Raw genomic sequence first — 19,448 nt, forward strand, 5'->3', positions numbered from 1 at the left:
ATTAAAAATGCAGTAAATTCTTTATTTGCTTCCGTGAACACTCAGTTAATGTATTCTGTAAAATGTAAAATGTATTCTGTGCTTCCAGAACACAACAGCACTTTCTTTAGCCACTTCCACCCTTCATCGCCATATTTCAGAAAATAGCAGTATGCTGATTCTTCCCAGAAGTGTTCTGCTGCCAGACAGAGTGTACCGCTTTACTCTAACCCTTTTCAAAAGTGGACGACAACCTGCCTCTATATCTCAGTCGGTGAGTGTTAACTTATTTAACCTTCACACTGGTTTTAACATGTTACTCGGTACATTTTTCCTAACGTTTACACAACAAAGATAAACTTACAGTGCTTTTAAAAAGTGTTGAAACTCTTCATGAACAGATGACAGTGTTGGCACAACAATCCCCATTTACATTTGACATACATAAATTAGACTGAAAATGCTGTGTTTTTCATCTCAGGCCAGAAGTTGGCAATGTCCCTTTGTACGTTTCTTTTATTCACAAAGTCCTGTAAAATGCGTTTGCTGTTTTGTTTGTTAAGTACTCTCATATGTTTGTTGAACAAAAAATATACCTATACGCATGTCCCCATTTTCAAAATTTTACATTTGTAAAAGCCAAAGCTGTTGTCTTATAAACTTTTTCATCACTTGCTTTCATGTTTTGCAAAACCTACAGTGTGTGGATCTTATTTTCTTATTAGTAAATTATGAAAAAGGGTGTGTTTTTGTCCATATAATGGGTGAAGGGTTATGTTGTGGACACCAATGATTGAACAAAAATTGATGAAACATTCGTATCTCTTGCAAACTCCACTATTTACAAGCACAGAAAACAGTGTTATAGATGACTGTAGCCCATATTAAAACAATGTTCAATCAAGAGAAAAAAAACATACTTTTTACCCTCACAATTTGTTTTGAAATTGCATAATATAAAGCCTTAAGACACAAACTGACTTTTCTCAAAAAGCTTTTGTCATGCTGTTCTGAGAAAAAAAGTTGGAATTGCAAGTTGTTGTTTTTTACTGTTTACCACAATTCGGATTTTAAAACATGTAATTCTGAGCTTATAGCTCACACTTCTGAGAAAGTATGCGCATGATGTAAACTTACAGTACAATTATGAAACAAGTCAACATGTTACAACATAGGCTTATTCTGAAAACTTAGCCCTATATACAATTTTGGAGATCATGAATTATGTAGCCAGAGCTACATATGACTGCATTTTGTCTTTAAAATGAATGCTATGGGGCAGTGTGATGCCATTCCTTTTCTTGCTTACCATCTGACCGCTACCTGCATATAGACAGCTTTTCAGCTGTTACCGATTTGTCTGGTAGCTCGACACATGTGTCGGCAGACTTGAGATGCAGAGTTGACTGTAACGATGGTGTTTTAATCTGGTGAAGAATGATTCCAGAAAGCGGGTAAGACAAAAACAAAAGCCAAAAAAAAAAAAAAAAAAACTTTAAATAAATAAACAAGTAAATAACTAAAGTAAATAAAAACATTCTGGATTGCTTTTCAAAACACTGCAGTTTGGTTTAGGCAAGCAGGTTAGCGGGTTAACCGGTGCTTTTGAAGACACGATCGTTTGGGTATAGGAAAGGGGGAGGTTGAATGGTTGGTCAGTCAGTCAATTAGTCAGTCAACAGTAGCCTCTGGTGGACTTACGCAAGGAGAGCAGGTGTGAATGGCACTCGTGAGAGAAATTTGACATCTCATGCGGCTTCTGGCATATTCATGAAGACAAAAACCGAAAAAAAAAAAAAAAAAAAAGTAGCTCCTGGGACATATTTTGATCTCCAGAAATGTATATGGGGTACGTAATCAGAATGAGCCTGGATTGAAATTATGATATTAAAGGGTTCAATTGCATAACAAATTCTGCAGCATAAACTGTCCACCAAACTAATTAAAACTTTTTTTTTTCATTCTTTCAGGTTAGAGTGTACAATGCCACATTACTAACTGTGACTGTGAAGTGTGTTTCCTGTAATAACCAATTGCTTCACATGAATCACAACGACCATGTTTCCTTGGCTGGCTATTGTTCTGCATGTCAGGACACCATACAGGTATTTGGTTCACACAGTACTTTAAAACAACATCATACGCCTTCATCATTTCCAAACCTTAATAATGTTTAAAACACTTCACCTACAGTACAGATGGACTGCAGAGAATCAGAGAGGTGAAGCTCTTACACTGAATGAGGTCACTACCTTGACAGGAAGCCTCCGGAGAGAAATAGTCATTAAACCAGGGGTGCTAATGGAGGGCCAAGAATACACCTTTACTCTCAACGTGTCTGATCCTGCCTCTGGGCTTTGGGGGTCGGCAAGCATCACCTTAGTTTCCAACCATCCTCCCTACGGGGGTTTTTGCACTCTGTCACCCGATGACTCGCTTTATTTCCTGGAAACCAAGGTTTCTTACAGTTGCTCTGGTACTGTCATTTCTCTTCTCCTCTTATTTCACACCCAAGTAATGGCTCTGCAGACTGACGCATTCCTTGCTATTTTTTTTTCCTCAATGGCAGGGTGGATGGATGATGACGGTGACTCAGCTCAGCTCATATTTTCACTGCAGGTGGCACAGTGTGAAGATTTCGGACCATTATGTCCTTTGATTACCCTTTACAGAGGCACTCAGAGCACGTTGAGCTCCCTGGTGCCACTGGGTATTAAGAACACAGTGGAAAATGCATCTGTTATTCATGTGCTGGTTCATATAGAGGATAGTATGGGGGCTACGGTTGTCGCAGTAAAAAAGTTAGTCATCTGCTATGCTTATATACATAGTCAGACAAGATTTAACTGAACATGACAGTTCCAAAATAACATCTTGTATCTCACTGCAGGAAACTGACAGTGTTGCCTTGTGACCAGTGCACAGTGACATGGTTGAAGAAAAGGAGTCAATCAGAGTTTTGGGCCTTGATCCAACAAGGCAACCCTCAGGACATTATGCAATATTCTTTTGCCCTGACCAGTCAACTCAACCAGGTAGCCCTGACTAACTATTTTAATGTGTAATCAATCTTTGAATTGATACTTTTGCTTGTGGAATAAACAGATTAGTGATTGCAGATTAGTAATTGAGTGATGATGTCAGATTGACATTGTACCCCAATGTCATGTGTTTTTTAGGGCTTAAAATCTCAATTAATTGAACATTTTAACTCGATTACAATTAATGAACAATTATTTTATTTTTTTATTTATTTATTTAATTTTTTGCCTCTCACAGTTTACTGACCAGTTTTGGACAGTAAATATGCTCACATATTACAAGTCAGAGATTTCTGAAGGAAGGGAGCATTACTTAATTCTAAAATAATTGAAGGAAACACACGCTATCTACTATCTAGTAGTATTTATTGAACATCACCATTGAACAACAAAAATGAAATTACACACTGCCTAAAACCAACTGTCACTTTTTTTCTTGGAAAAATTGTGAAAATGAATAACTTGCACTTTTGGAAACAAAATCAATTAATTTCAATGTTTTTTTTTTTTTTTATATTAAAGATAGAAAATGAGCAGGATCTCTTCCAAATAAAATAAATATTGTATATACTGTAAATAATAATATAAACAGTGCATTTCTTGCATCTTCTGTAAACAAATATTTTCATTTAAATAACAATTTTAATGTAATGGCCAATGTAATGCCAAGGCATCTCTGGTGCAGCGTCCAGTCATTGTCAATGTAGTGCAAAGTAAGGCTCAAGAATGGGTCCATTGTCCTGCTTGACCAGAGATCAGATGTTGCTGCAAAGTGGTCTCAGAAGAATAAGTCAGCCACAGCCTTTAACAGAACGGGCATCCCTCTGTGTCAGACCCTTCATTACAGCGGGCTTATGTGAGTAATTGAAGTATTTTAAAAAGACATCCTGGAAAAATTAGATTGATTATAAGTTCTGAATGTCTTTTTGATTATTCGTTGGTTTAATTTTGATTATTTGTCCAACGTAAAAGTCAACCAAATATCAGCTTCTAATAATGTTCCAGCTTGATGTTATGATGCTCAGACATTTGATTTTGGTTGCCATACCTCATAAATAAATGTTAGTATTTGACGTCAAAATGGCGTTGGTTTAAGATGTTGGATTTTGGCACTTTCCAACACAAACTAAAATCAACCAAATATCAATGTCATTGGACGTCATTATTGGACATAAAAATAACATTGTCCTTAGACGCTTGTTATATTTTGGTCACCTGTCGTCAAAATCTACATCGAATCTACTGTAATATTAACATCTGATATTGTTGTGTGCCTGCTGGGTACCTTTGGAAAAGAAACCACCACAGTGAGAGCTTTTATACCTTTATTTTGGAAAGTGATTAATTAACATAAATGTGACCCTGGAGCAATTAAAAAAACATCTTATATTGCAAAGGTACATTTTTAGGAATTGGCAATCGCACATTGTATATGTAAAAACTGGTCAACTATCATTAGAATATTAAATAAAGATTATGTTCCATGAAGATATTTTGTACATTCCATTGTACAACTCCATTATGGATTAAGAATTAGCATTGATAAGAATTTAGTTTGGACAACTTTGAAAGGTAAATTTGACAGTATTTTGATTTGTTTTGCATTGAGATTCCAAATTTTTAATTTAAAACAAAACATTCAAACATATTTCACTATGATTTATGGAAGACTCCTACAAAAATATAATTAAGTAAAGCAGTAGATTATTTTCAATAAAATTTCAGCAGGCATATTTAGAGCAAAATCATTTCATGACCTATTAAAAGACACTATTTAAGGGTCACAGTGCAGGCCTAAAATACAAATATAAATTAATTTAAAATATTTTGCTACTATCCTTCAAACCACTCAGTTTTACCTATTTGATCAAACACTGAACACAATTAACTGCTTCCACAGCTAACATCCATAAGTGCTCAGGAACTGGAGGACAAGATTCATATACGTACAAGGGTGATCCAAGTCCTGGCCTCTCTTCCAGTCTCCTCACTCCAGGACGTGGCTCTTATCAGCTCAGCTTTGGCCCAGTCTACAGTAAGGCTTTCAACTGTTAACGCTTATGAAGAATTTAGCATTAATCAGAATTAATAATACCTCGACCCAAAGCATGTCAGCAACTTATTACAGATCCACCACCATGTGACATGAAAGTCAAAGGCTTATCGCTGAATACAGACTGCCTGCTGTGCATAACGAGGAGTGCTGGGAATACAGAAATATTCATGCTAGCTAAGAACAAAATTATGATGTTTTGAATGCAAATGGTGTGTAAGATAAATGTACCGTCATATCTGCAGGTGGTTCCCTCTGAAGTGCAGTGCAGCGGCTGCTATGCAAAGGTCCTGCAGGTCACGAAGAAGATGATCAAAGTTATAAGAGAACAAACTGGAGAGGGCAACATCAACCCCACAGACACTGGCAGGAACATACTGACTGTTTTAAGTAACTACTTTCAGCAGAATTCACATTTACTGGGATATTAGAAGAGTTCCTTCTGAATTTTGAAGGACATTTGCAAGATTTTTGCATCCTGAAATTGTGGTGACAATACATTTCTCAGAAATAAAGGTACCGTTTCTGTCACTGGGGTCGTAGCTTTTCAAAAGGTACTCTTTTTTACTTTAAAGAGGTGGTCCACTACAATATCATATTTTAAACTTTAGTAGATATGTAATGTAGCTGTGCTATTATAAACAACATCTCTGAATGTAATACCCTCAAAGTTCAATGCAAAGGGAGATATTAGCTTTTACAGAGTTAGTTTAGCAGAGCCTACAGCGATCAAAGTTTGAGGACTACAAAAAGACGATATGCTGTAAAAAGATACGCTGGATAGGTTGGCGGTTCATTCCACTGTGCTGACCCCTGATGAATAAAGGAACTAAGCCAAAGGAAAATGAATGAAGGATTTCTAATGCTAATGAAAGAGCTAATATGTAAGCATTCGAAAAACAATGCATTTTTTTTTGCAATTTCTGCATTTTGTTTATGTATTTTTTGTTGATTTACCAATATCAATTGCATTATGAGCATTTATAATTGCATTATAATATTCAACTCAACAATTTAACAAAGTGACTTTTAATTGACATTTTAGTAGTTAGTAGTGTGAATATATTATAACAGAAAATGTACTGGCAGTTTATGACAATGTTTCTGTACTGTAACACCAAATATAGACATTACTGTATATCACTTCTAACTATTAAAATTGTCAATAAAACATGCTTTTTCAAACTTATTTCAACATCAAGTTGTTGGAAGAAAGATAAAGGTCTCATAATGCATTCCAAAAGCATAAATAAATGTAAAAAAAGAAAAAAGAAAAAAAGAATTGCATTACCGAAAACTGTACAGTAATTTGCATTTCATGCTGCAAAAATTACCACCAAGTAATCCACAGAATCCTGGAGGAACTGGATACAAGCTGTAAATGATCCATGACATACCTGTTTTTTTCTCACTGTAGGCAACACAATGACTGCAGATCTGAGGCAAAGGAGCACTCCGGACACATCAGAGCACATCAGAGCCGTATCAGCACTGGGACAGGTTTTTGAACTTATGCGTTCATTAATGTTGTCACGGATGAGAGGGGAAACAGCTCTTTCTCTTGCCATCCCAAAGATCAGTGCAGTGGGCATTCAGGGTGACCCTACTGAAGACCTCCTGTGCAAAGATGTCCTCACTCACTGTCAGTTTCACATACCATCAGCACTGAGCTCTCAACTGAAGGAAGAAAAACAAGAGGTCCTGCAGATCCTGCTGCAGATGGAGAATGAAGAAAATCCATTCATTCCAGGTGCCGAACCTCCTATATCCACCATGCTGGCAGCCATGGAGTTTGCTACACCACAGGGGAACCCCATTTCCATTGCCAACCTGACACTAGATTCTGCCATACAAGTCACATTACACAAACAAGCACAAGAGATGAAAGATGAGAGCTTACTGTGGAAGAATATTACTCTGAAGCATAATGGAAGTGTAAATTTCACAGTTAAAGCAATGGATGCAGAACCTCACACTGGACTCTATGTTGCCCTAAACTTCAGTCTCATTCCAGGTAGTGTACAAAAGCCGATACTTCGAAAACTTCAATAAAATAAACTCTACCATACACTATATATATATATATATATATATATATATATATATATATATATATATATATATATATATATATATATATATATATATATATATATATATATATATATATGTATATATATATATAATGAGCAATATCACACTGGTAGCAGTGTGATATGGCTGTATATCAGCACTGGTGGGAGGCGTGCATTGCAATAGTGTTCCACCAGTGCTGATATACAGCCGCATCGCACTGCTACGAGTGTGATATTGTGTTTATACAATACTTCGACTGCACAATCGTGTATATAAATAAGAAAATCAAACACGGCGAGTCTAAAAACTCTTTTTTTATTACTACTTTCTGCCACCATTCATTCACATCTGCAGCTGACGTCAGAAAATCAGAAGTCGTTACAAATTCACCAATGTCACTTTAGAGCTACAGTGTTTGAATGACTCTATAGCATAATGTGTAAAGTGATGACAAAACTGCTGATTTTACTCACATTGTAGGATTATAAGACTGAACGTGACATGAAATGTTATCCATCTACAAAAATATCTTCTTACAGTGTTACAGTCTACAGTTTTCTTTGTTGCAATCGGGATATCACAATAATTAACCCTGTAAAAAAGCAACGCAATCACTACCAGACTGCTGTTGTGTTTGCGATAGGGAAAAACGCTAAACACATGCAGACATTGCTTCTTTCTTTCTGCCAACACAACACACATTCCTGATATGCATGCAAATCAGTATAAATACAGCACTACAACATACAAAAGAGAGAGATCGACTTATAATATCACTAATATTCTGGGTGGGGGGGGGAATGAAACTGTTTTAAAGTGGCATTTGTAATTTAACTTCAAGCTCAAGAACTTTAAAATCTGTTTTCTGCATAATGAAGAAATAATCATCAAACTTTAAAGAATCAATCACACTCACACACACAAGTAATTGGCTCTTCAGTGTTTGAACTCTCAGTAATGATTAAATCACACTGAACTGAGCTAAACTGAACTGAACTTAAACACTAAAAACTGAACTACACTGTTCCAGTTACTGAACCACACTGTTCCAGTTACTATGACCATTTATGTGAAGCTGCTTTGACACAATCTACATTGTAAAAGCGCTATACAAATAAAGCTGAATTGAATTGAATTGAATTGAACTTTCCGCAAAAAAGGACAACTGTTTTATTAATAATAAGAAGAAATGATTATTGAGGATCAAACCAGCATAGCAGACACTATTTTTTTTTAATCATCATGCGACTGATGAATCGGGAGACTAAAGTAATGATGTAAACTAAGCTTAACTTATGATTGCAACCTTGCAGAACAAATGAGACTTTTGAGACTTTTTTAAGCGTATTAAAATATATTACTTTTAATTACTTTAAGTAACCCCGGCATTTCTCAGGGTGCTCCTGTTTGCCCCACAGTCCAATGGTATGCGCTGCGAGAGTGTGTATGGATTTTTCCCAGTACTGGGTTGTGTCTGAAATTGTTGGGGGTTAATTCCGCTGTGGTGACCCCTGATAAACAACTAAGGCGAAGGAAAATGAATGAATAGTTTCATTAAAAAGAGGCAATGAACATTTGTGGAGGAAGGAGGTTTAAATGAAATGCGAAAGTTATACTATGTGTTATCATTATATAATTATGTTATCATTATAGAGTAACCACAGCCTGTTCTTTACACTGTCAAACAGGATCTGCTGAGAAAGCCTCTGGACTAGTATGGATCTCCATTAATGACCAACCTGTAGATTTACAGTCTGGACGCATACATCATCAAGAACTCACCATCTTTCTCTCAGCTCAGACTCCGCTACTGCAGCACATCATCTTCCTCACACCACTGTAAGCTCTTTCAGTTCCCTCATCCATTTCATTTAAAGTAGGGTATAACAATTTAGATTACAGCCAGGATTTTACATAATAAGTAATCTGAATTTACAGCATAGATTTTGTAATAGTGTTTGTGTAATGTTTTGTAGTATTTAGGAATGCACCAATGTGGATTTTTGGGTCAAAATCCATAACTGATAACTCTTTAGATTTGGAGGCAGATAACCGATATATTAGGCGATAAATGTAAATATTTCAAAATGTCATATTTTTATACAGTGAACAACTTATTTTATCTGAAAAACTTCATAAACGTTTGAACAGATCTTAGAATAGCATACTCAAAGCAAAAAAGTGCAATAATTCAAAAATTGCAAGGTGATTATATAGACCTATATTCACAATTTCACATAAATCAGCATGCCAAAAATAGATGATTTCCTTTTCTTTGCATATCAAATTAACATGCAACTTGACTACGCTGAAAAAAATAAAAGGTTAAATAACAAAACCAGAGGCAGGCAATTCTGTACCATGAGAAAATCTGGCTTAAAGATATTGAATTAATTTTAATATCGGACTGATAACAATAACATTAAAAATAGTATTGATGATGATGATATGGCCACCAATATATCGTGCATCCCTAGAAATAAAGTTTTTTTGAGTAGTAAGGAAAGTTGACCCTTTTTTTTTGTAGTTGAAGGGTAAATATAACAATTAAAGAAATAGTTCATCCAAAACTGAAAATTCTGTCATAACTTACATACCCTTTACTTGTCACAATTCTGTTAGAGTTTATTTATTTAATTTTTGTTGTTGTTGTTGTTGTTGTTGTTGTTGTTGAACAGAATAGAAGCTATTTACTAAAATCTTGAAAATCTGTAACTATTGACATTCCTAGTATTTGTTTTTCCTACAATCAGTTTCAATGGTAACCAGTTTCCAACATTGTTCAAAATATCTTTATTTGTCCTCAAAAGGGAAAAAACTCAAAGGTTTGGAATCACTCAAGGGTGAGTAAATAGTGAGAAATTTTCATTTTGGGTGAGCTATGCCTTTAAGCTTTAAATGAAGGTAATGCTTTTTTCTAGCCAATTGGAATGTTATCACTCGATATAAAAGGCGTTATCAGTGGTTATCAGCTGGTTACCAACATAATGTATAATAACTCAATTTAAGTTAAAAAATAACCCAACAAAGCACCAAATATTTAACTTGACTGGTTAAATTATTAATATATAACCTAATAAAGGTTAAAAATAACCCAACAAAGCAACAAATAATTTTAACTCAACCAGTTGGTTAAATAGGCTACTGGTAGGCTCAGAACGCTGTAATCATCCATCCACATAGGTAATCAGCTATATCATAGTTAATTAGCTATATATTATTTATTAAATTTCCCATTATTGTATTTTATTCATGTCTACCCCAACCCTAACCCTAAACCCAACCGTCACAGTAATGTAAAACAAATCTGGATCTGGAGTCTTCTCGACAAGTATAGCTAATTAACTTTGTGGATGGATGATTAGAGCCCTCTGAGCCTACCAGTAGGCGCAGAAGGACCTTACTGGCCCATATCTATCAGCTGATAACCACTGATAATGCCCATTCAATCGAGTGATAAAATTCAAAGTTGTTTTTACTCCCATGTTTCTAGTAGTTCCAGGGTAGATGTATAACGTTTGTGGGTAAAGATGGTTATTTTGTTATATTGTCATCTCCAGGTTTATACTTAGGGTAAATGTAACATTTGTAAATTAGGATGGTGCTTCTTACACCTTTATTTCTTGTTGTTCAAGTTATGTATACCATTTGTGAACTGTAAATGTAGGTGGTTCTTTTTACTCTCTTTTTTCTTTTAGTTACAGAGTAAATAGAAAAAGTATGCTGGCTGTAAAATAAAGTTGCACTTGTTATGCTTTGTTTTTATACTCCTTTCATAGCTACATTGTTATTACAAAAACGTATGTTAAATACTTTACTCACTATATAAGTGTTACCAATATGAATGTTGTATTGTTGTTTTGATAATTGTATTGATTATTATTGTCTAATTGTCCAGCTTGAATGGCTCTGCGAAAGAGCTGTTTGTGAAGGTGAACAGCAGCATCGGCGGTGTGGATGTGACTGTGTCGGTGTGTGTGTTCAGCGTGTTGTGCCGATTCTTCGATGTTAAAAAGCTCCGCTGGAGCAGTGATGGTCTGAGTCCTCTGAGCACCAGCAGTCCTCACTCTGCCCACTGCCTCACACAGCACCTCACCATGTTTGGAGCCAGTCTCTTCATCCATCCTGAGGCTCTGCTGCTTCTGCCACCGGTATGCCCCTACTGCTTAATTTATTAACGGGAAAGCACACCACTACTGATATGATTTGGGATCAATATAATTTATAATTAATTTATTTAAAAAAAAAAACATTTAAGGAAGCATTTAAAACAATATTTTACATGGTTACAAAATATCCAACACATACGCTGATTCTGAAAACATAGCCCTGTATACGTTTCTCGAGACCGCAAATTATTTAGCCAGAGCTAAGTGTAGCTGCATTTCATTTTTAAAATGAATGCTATGGGGCGGTATGACGTCATTCTTTTTCGCGTTTACCAGCTGACTGCTTACCTCAGTATGGACAGCTTTCCTGCTGTAACCAGTTTGTCCTGTTATCTCGCCTGAGTCTGATAAAGAACGTTTTCAGAAGGCAGGTAAGGCGAAAACAGAATCCAAAAAAATTAAATAAACAAGTAAATAACAGGTTGAGAATGTGATAAAATCTAAAAGTGTTGTAAAAATCAAAAGAGTGCTTTTCTTTTCTGGATTGCTTTTAAACATTGTTGGTATGGTTTAGGTAAGTGGGTGGGCGGGTCATTCAATAAAATTGGTTGGATTTAGGGAATGAGGAGGGTGGATCAGTCGATCGGTCAGTCAGTCAGTCAGTCAAACAGTCAGTCAACAGTGTCCTCTAGTGGGTTTACGCAAGAACAGCAGGTGCGAATGGCACTCGCGAGACACATTTGAGATCTTATGAAGCATATACAGCAACCTCTTGTGGATTTGTGAAAACAAAAACTGCAAAAAAATATACCTCCTGGGATGTATTTCTCGGTCTCCAGAAATGTATATAGAGGTGTGTTTTCAGAATGAGCCTGGGTTGAAAATATCTGTTATAATTAGTTATGTTTACTTAAATTTTTTAGTTTCATCAATGAATCCTGAAAACATTAACAGTGTATACAAAGCACTTCCCAATTTTTGGATAGCTATACAAATTAAAAATGTTTTTAGAACATCATACCAGCATATCAGACTGATTTCTAAAGGCTGAAAGATTTCTTAATCATGCGACTCAGAAGACTTGAGGAATAATGCTCACAATTTAGCTTCGTCATGGCGGATATAAATAAATTTTAAAATACATTTAAACAGAAAGCAGTTCTTATCAACTGTGATAATATTTTACAATGGTTTTTGATGGAACCAAAATGTTCCAAATTAATTAATTTAAATAATTTATTCTTATAATCATTAAGTTGTCAGTGTTAGCAAAAGTAATGGATATATAGACAAATTGCCTTATAACAACTTAAAACCCAAGGTACTATTTACAATATATTTAAAATAAAAAGAAGATTTTTTAAGATTTTTCACTTCAAGAAAGATAACACATCAGTGATGAATGTCAATGGTGTCTCCAGTCAAAAGAGCCAGTGAGAAACGTGGTAGTGGGCATCATTTGTGGAGTCCTGCTGTTGATTCACCTTCTGGTTGGTCTTATGGCTCACAAACTTGACCACCTGGAAAATTTGCGTCTTTGTTGGGTTCCTCTGTGTGGGCAGAAAGGTCGCTACCAGTACCGGGTTCTTGTCAAAACAGGCTGGAAAAGAGGCTCTGGTGAGTCAAACCTTCAATTTTCTGTTTTCAGATTGTTATTTATGCAGATCATCAATCTTAATTAACAACGTAATGAAACATCAGGTACCACTGCACATGTTGGCATAAGCCTGTATGGTCTGAATAAAAGTGGCTCACGTCACCTACAAAGACAAGGAGCTTTCCAAAGGAACAGCATGGATGACTTCCAAGTTGAAACAGATGCCAATCTTGGAGAGATCTGGAAAATACGCATCTGGCATGACAACACAGGTCAGTGCTGTGAACGGCTTCTTTCCTCAGTAGCTAACCCCTAAATGAAAATTACCTCTTTTTTATTTATTTAAACATATTTTATTTTATTTTTTATTATTATTTTTTTAATTTTATTAATAGGCTAACCAATATGTACATAACTTTTATTTTTGTCAGAATTGTAAAGAAGATTTTTAGCTGAAACTGTAGTCCTTGTAATAATATAAATAATAATGTAACATTATAATGATAATGTAATACAAATGATCTGTTCAATTACACAAGATAGCCTGTTGTGTCTTGATTAAAAGTTTGTGATCAGTCCATGTACAGTATTACAGCCTAACTTACTTCTCCTCACTATTTCTGTCTGTTGTCAAAAATGACCGTTGGATCAGCATAAATACATATGTTAGTTATGCCAATTTCATAAACATAATCTGATCATTTAACTAAAGAATAAGAAAAAAAAGGTGCACAAGTGCATTTTCAGATTTCAATTAAAGATTAGAAAAGCAAACTATCTTTTTTTAATGACATGCATCGATTAATTGTTCACCACAAAAGTAGCAATGCTAACAAAATCAAATAGTTAGTTTTGATTTTTTAGGGACTTGAAGATATTTCACATAAAATATATTTACACATTTATACAGTTATAATCAGAATTATTACACCCCCTTTGATTATTTATTTATTTATTTTTAATATTTCCCAAATTATGTTTAAAAGAGCAAGGTAATTTTCACAGTATGTCTGATAATATTTTTTCTTCTGGAGAAAGTCTGATGTGTTTTATTTCGGCTAAAATAAAAGCAGTTTTAAATAAAAAAAAAAAACTTTTAGGTCAAAATTATTAACCCCTTTAAGCTATATATTTTTCCGAACAGGCGATTCTCTTTTTTTGAGTTAACATTTCCTTTTTAAAACAACAAATACTGAAAAACATTTGCTATGTGTCATTTTTGATTGAACATTTCCTTTTAAAAACAACAAATCATGAATAAATGCTATGTTTTTCAGGTCTAGACCCATCTTGGTATCTACAACATGTAATAGTTTGGGACATCCAGACAGAAAACATGTTCTTCTTCTTGGTGGAAGACTGGCTCTCAGTGGAGAATGAGAAAAACTCTGGAAGGGTGGAGAAAGTTATATTAGCATCTTGTAAGTATACACATCCTCTGTGGAGAATTTCATACTTGAATTCAATAACCTTATGATCCCTGTATACTGTAGGCCCTCAGGAGCTGCATCAATTTAAGAGAATCCTACATTCCCAGTTGCTGTTTGGACTTCAAGAGCACCATCTGTGGATTTCATTATGGGAACGGCCAACACATAGCCGCTTTAGCCGAGCCCAGAGGGTCACCTGCTGCGCCCTCTTATTACATCTCTATCTGGCAGCTGGGGCAGTATGGTATGGAGCAGTGGGCAGAAAGGGCAGCAGGTAATAGGTCTGACCTTCAAAGGCCATAGACAACAGATTGAACTTGTATATTACACTGTAGAATCAGGTAATTACATCTTGTAAAACAAAGCAATTTCTGTTTTTCTCCAAGCTGTAGGCTTTGTTATGGATTAATGCCAAAGGGGAATCATTTTCATCTCTAAACTCAGACAAATGATTGCCCTTAAAATCCTTCCCCTTAAAACAAATGGGTTATTCTTGCAATATGTTACTGTTATGACTGCAGCGGTCGAGTTTCTACCCAGATGGTGATGAATGCAGAGACTGTTCTGGTTGGGATGACAGTTGCAGCTTTGACATTCCCTTTTCAAGCCATTCTCAAATTTCTCTTTCAAAGAACCAAGAGCAAGGTATGGATGACAGTCTGTTTATTCCCTTGTGAAACCACACTCTCTGGTGTGTGCATAATAATGATTATGAAAGCATTATGAAAGTTGTCCGCAAGCAACTTTGTGCAATTAATAAGTGATAATAAGCACTGAAATAAAAAATAAATGAATAAATAAAATTTACATCAATACCCCCCCCCCCCCTCCTTAAAATAAGACATAAAGGACTTAAGTAAAAATACAGAAACTGACTGCCATACCGTTTACTGAACTGCTTACTTGTGGTTCCCAGAAATACAAGGTTTCATATTCTCAGATATTTGCAGATGAAAACAATTTTGGAACATGAGCCCTGCCTTAAAATTATTATAAGATGATGAAAAAAACGTGATAGAATAGACTAAATTTAAATGGAAAAATTTTCAGATTTCAATTTGTACTGTTTTTAAATGTATTTATTTTCTACAATCTGGTAAATATTAAGAACTAATTTACGAGGGTTGTCTTTCTAGATAAATCTTAGTGTCAGCTCACACCATGCCTAAACCACACAACCACACCTTGCAGCTGTTCAAATTGAACTAGCGCTGGTTCCTTAGTGTCACATTCAACTGTCCATAAAACGGTCCATAAAATTTTATTAAGCAAGCATAATGTTTCAGGATTGTATACTATAGCAGAAAACCTAAAACTTAGTATCTCTTAAGACACCAATTTCTTTCTAGAGTTTTGGGACAAAATGCTGGCACAGATTAAAGGCTGATGATTTAATTGTTGGTTTAGCCCTAAATGCTATGCATATTCTTAAATTATTTTCTTTTAAATTTGTATTGATGTTGCCCTGCTGCCTCATTGAGCACTTATTGTCGAGTGGTTATGCCCTTTTTTTACACTTTCTAAAATATTTAATCTTTCTGACGTGCATTGTTGATTTTCCATTGCGCATTATATCAGATTTTAGGGTACTTTTGTTTGTAAAATAAAAGCTGCTTAATAACTATGCACATTAGAATTTAAGGTTGTCTTACTGACAGCCCTCTGTCAAAAAATATATATATATATGCTTCGCTTAATAATACTTATAGACAAAATTAAGGCCCAATCTCAATTCTATTTTTGTACATCTACCCCTTCCCCTTGGCCCTTAAAACCAAGGGTGAAGGCGAAAGGCTTTAAAATTTCCCCCTAAGAATCGAGACAGCACTACAGCACCTGCACCATCATCAGATGTCATCGCGATCTCATGCTTCATATGAGATCAGACAATCGCGACTGCCGTAGTTATTCCAGTTGTGTATTTTTTGGTATTTATCTTCAGGAAATTACTGAAGGCATATATCATGTTATCATAACGATCTAATGTGGCAATAAGATCGTGAGTGTACTGTGCATTTACACAGTGCACAGGATTCAGTTATATAAAGACACAAAAAACAACATTAACATTATAGCAGACACCGTAAAAAAAGCTCAGTCCCAGACTGCCACTAGACATTACTGACAGGCTATTTGAGCGTCATCAAGTGTTAGAATGTTGTGGGACTGCTATACAAGAGTTATGATTATGGATTATATATTTAATTTTAGCGTTTTTTTTTTGTTTTGTTTTTTTTAAGCATGATGGTAAAACATGAACGCGGTTATGAATATATTAAAACGTGTTTGTTTGTTTAGAAAATTCATAATAAGGACAAAAAAATACTAATTTGTTTATCTCCTTACTTCTGGGTGCTGTGATCCTGCTGTTGTGGCTGGTGAATTTTGGGAAATTTTCTTACCCCTTGGTTTCGAGTGTGGTCCTGAAAAATCTTCATTCAAAGTGCTATTTACCCCTTAGCCCTAGCCTTCAAGATAAAGAGAATTAGGACAAAGGGAAAGGCTAAGAGGTAGAATTGGGATTGGCCTAAGACTGTTTTGGTATTGGAAAAGCATGCATATCAACCTGCATAAATAATATTTGGACTTTTATTGTACACTATAATAAAAGAAAAATTAAATTTCTTTTTTTTTTTTTAAAAAAAAGGAAAAGTCCTTTTTTATGGTTTTTCACATACTACCTATATGTAATATAAAGGTTTGTAAATGTAAAAGGTCTGCTAAATTTCAAAGATCCAATGGCATAATAAATAATCTTATTGTATCCCAAAATAAAGAACTAACTTTGAACTAATTTCAGCCTGTACAAATCAAAGTTCATAACAGATTTATGAAAGGCAGTCTATATATCTCACTACAGTAGCTTCTGCTTTGACTCTTTGTAGTTCAGAGTTCAGAAACAAATGTTTGTTGCTATGTTAAGATATAATTTCTACCTTTTGAACAATGGTGAAATATCATACATGAAAATTCCTCACTAATAACACAGTGCTAATGGATTGTCTTGTAGGTGACACTGGAGGTGTCTGCACCTCCTTCTCCTGTGTCTCATACCGTGGAGATGGATGTTTTCCTCAGTCACCCAGATCTCACCTGTTCATCTTTTCTGTCCCTGCCAACATGCCCCGAATCTTCTATTTATGATGGACCATCTCCTTTCACAGTGAGATTAAGTCAATTGATTAATTGATATCATTGAGACTTTATGTTGTCTTGGTTTTGGGTGGAACGACAATGTCCATTTTAATTAGCATATAAGTAGTCAGATTCAAGCATGATTTAAAGAATGCATTTACAACATTTTCTCACTGTATCTTCATGTTTTCCCTTGCAAAGAATTCACTGCAGAGCAAGAAACTAGATTCAGAGTTTTGGAACTCTCCAGATCCTAGGAATGGCCGGTAACAAGTCAATTAATTGCATTATTACATGCCTTTAAAATGTCTACAATGTGTATAAATAGTTATTTTAAACATCACAGTGTGGATCAATTGCCGTCATGCGACAGTATCTTTGGGCTGCCTGAGCTGACAGGAACCACACACCTTCTAAAGAGAAAAAAAGCCCTTCTACAATTACATTTGTCTACTCCAACATCTGATCATGACAATGGAGAACTAGCCAAGTCTTCAGGTTTGAAGAAGCAACATTACTCTCTAAAGTCTCTTTAAGTCAAAAATGAAGGTCACACTTTATTTTGATGATCCGTTTGTTGAATTTAAGTTACAGTGGCGGAAACTTTAAAATGACAATTACCACCATGCCCTGTACCGCCGCCACTGGAATAAGGGAATAAAAACGTGTTTTTAGGTATGACCGCAGTTTGCGACTATGCTGCCAGGGGGCACAAAGGGACAGGGTGCGAACGGACAGAAATAGCCCATACAGAAGCTGTATATACTCTGCTACTTGTAAATGAATATTAAACAAAGCATTAAAATTATTTTATTAATCAATAAAAACTTGTTAACACGCTTTATAATCATTGTATACTTGTTAAGTGCAATGAGGATTCATTTTGAAAAGTAGAATTAAATAAATAAAAGACAACTAAAATAAAAGTACAAACATACATACCAATAAGTAGGCATAAATAAATAAATAAATAAAGCTGTGTTTTAGCCTAAATATAAAGAGATGTACAGTGTTATTTTAAAGTGATAGGAGTAAGACTATCAATAAATATGCTTTTTTATTTACGTTTTCATTTACAGTTTTAATTTACATTTTCATGTTAATTATATTTTGATTTCTTGTTTTATTTCTCAATTACTGTACGTAAATAATAAATTAATAAGTGTGTAGCATGTTCACCTCACAGCAAAAAGGTTGCTGGTTTGAGCCTCAGCTGGGTCAGTTGGCATTTCTGTGTGGTGTTTGCATGTTCTCCCCGTGTTCGCGTAGGTTTTCTCCAGGTGTTCCGGTTTCCCCCACAAGTCCAAAGATATGGGGTACAGCTGAATTGGGTATGCTGAAATTGACCATAGTGTTTGAGTGTGTGTGTGTGTGTGTGAATGAATGTGTATGTTTTTCTTGGTGATGGGTTGTGGCTAGAAGGGCATCCGGAAAAATATGCTGGATAAGTTGGCGGTTCATTCCGGTATGGCGACCCTAGTTCAATAAAGGGATCAAGCCGAAAAGTGAAAGAATGACTGAATAATTAAGAAGGCCTACTTATTTAAAGACATTACCAGCAAAACCCTGAGAAATTTCTTTTTAAAAAAAGCTGCAAAGTGGGCTATATTATTTTAATTAATTTCTTCTGTCTCTGTCACTTGCAGTTCAATGCACGTGTGCTCTGAGAGATGAGAAACAACAAGGCAATATTGACCTTTTTTGTAGGCTATAGGCTACTATAGTATAAAATAATTTTGTTTTTACATATAGTATTGCATTAATTTGCATAAACACAGTCAAAGGCTACTGGAGCACCTACTACCTCTGTGGTGGTGGTGAGAACAGCAGCAGAGGGAACGTACTAAAGTGGTGACATCTGTCAACTAATTCTCATTAGATTATGGTTATGGTTTCTTTACGTTGACATGTACTTGCAAAGTTTCTTATAGTCAGTTAAATGTCTGTTGAAGGAGCAGTATCAACAGATATTAACAGAGAGTCTACAAATACTTAGATGGACCATCAAAATAAAGTGTTTCCAAAATG

The 19,448-nt window shown here is 35.2% G+C and overlaps 1 protein-coding gene across 3 annotated transcripts in view; it reads left to right on the top strand.

The window, feature by feature from the left end:
• pkd1b (polycystic kidney disease 1b) overlaps positions 1 to 19,448 on the top strand; it is a 56,220-nt gene that overhangs the window by 19,259 nt on the left and 17,513 nt on the right. For 2 of the 3 annotated variants that reach the window (XM_087276086.1, XM_087276084.1), the window contains exons 12-28: positions 89 to 253; positions 1,950 to 2,084; positions 2,173 to 2,780; positions 2,870 to 3,014; positions 4,921 to 5,055; positions 5,319 to 5,463; positions 6,491 to 7,087; positions 8,838 to 8,988; positions 11,048 to 11,300; positions 12,680 to 12,875; positions 12,960 to 13,127; positions 14,133 to 14,276; positions 14,349 to 14,559; positions 14,807 to 14,930; positions 17,296 to 17,448; positions 17,622 to 17,686; positions 17,767 to 17,918. In XM_087276086.1, the coding sequence (XP_087132212.1) occupies positions 89 to 253; positions 1,950 to 2,084; positions 2,173 to 2,780; positions 2,870 to 3,014; positions 4,921 to 5,055; positions 5,319 to 5,463; positions 6,491 to 7,087; positions 8,838 to 8,988; positions 11,048 to 11,300; positions 12,680 to 12,875; positions 12,960 to 13,127; positions 14,133 to 14,276; positions 14,349 to 14,559; positions 14,807 to 14,930; positions 17,296 to 17,448; positions 17,622 to 17,686; positions 17,767 to 17,918 (3,547 nt within the window). The remainder of the gene's footprint in view (positions 1 to 88; positions 254 to 1,949; positions 2,085 to 2,172; positions 2,781 to 2,869; positions 3,015 to 4,920; positions 5,056 to 5,318; positions 5,464 to 6,490; positions 7,088 to 8,837; positions 8,989 to 11,047; positions 11,301 to 12,679; positions 12,876 to 12,959; positions 13,128 to 14,132; positions 14,277 to 14,348; positions 14,560 to 14,806; positions 14,931 to 17,295; positions 17,449 to 17,621; positions 17,687 to 17,766; positions 17,919 to 19,448) is intronic. The other variant, XM_087276085.1, reaches the window with a different exon arrangement.

The sequence above is a fragment of the Danio rerio genome, chromosome 12 (genome assembly GCF_052040795.2).
Source record: "Danio rerio strain M-AB ecotype USA chromosome 12, GRCz13ab, whole genome shotgun sequence".
Classification (NCBI taxonomy): Eukaryota; Metazoa; Chordata; class Actinopteri; order Cypriniformes; family Danionidae; genus Danio; species Danio rerio.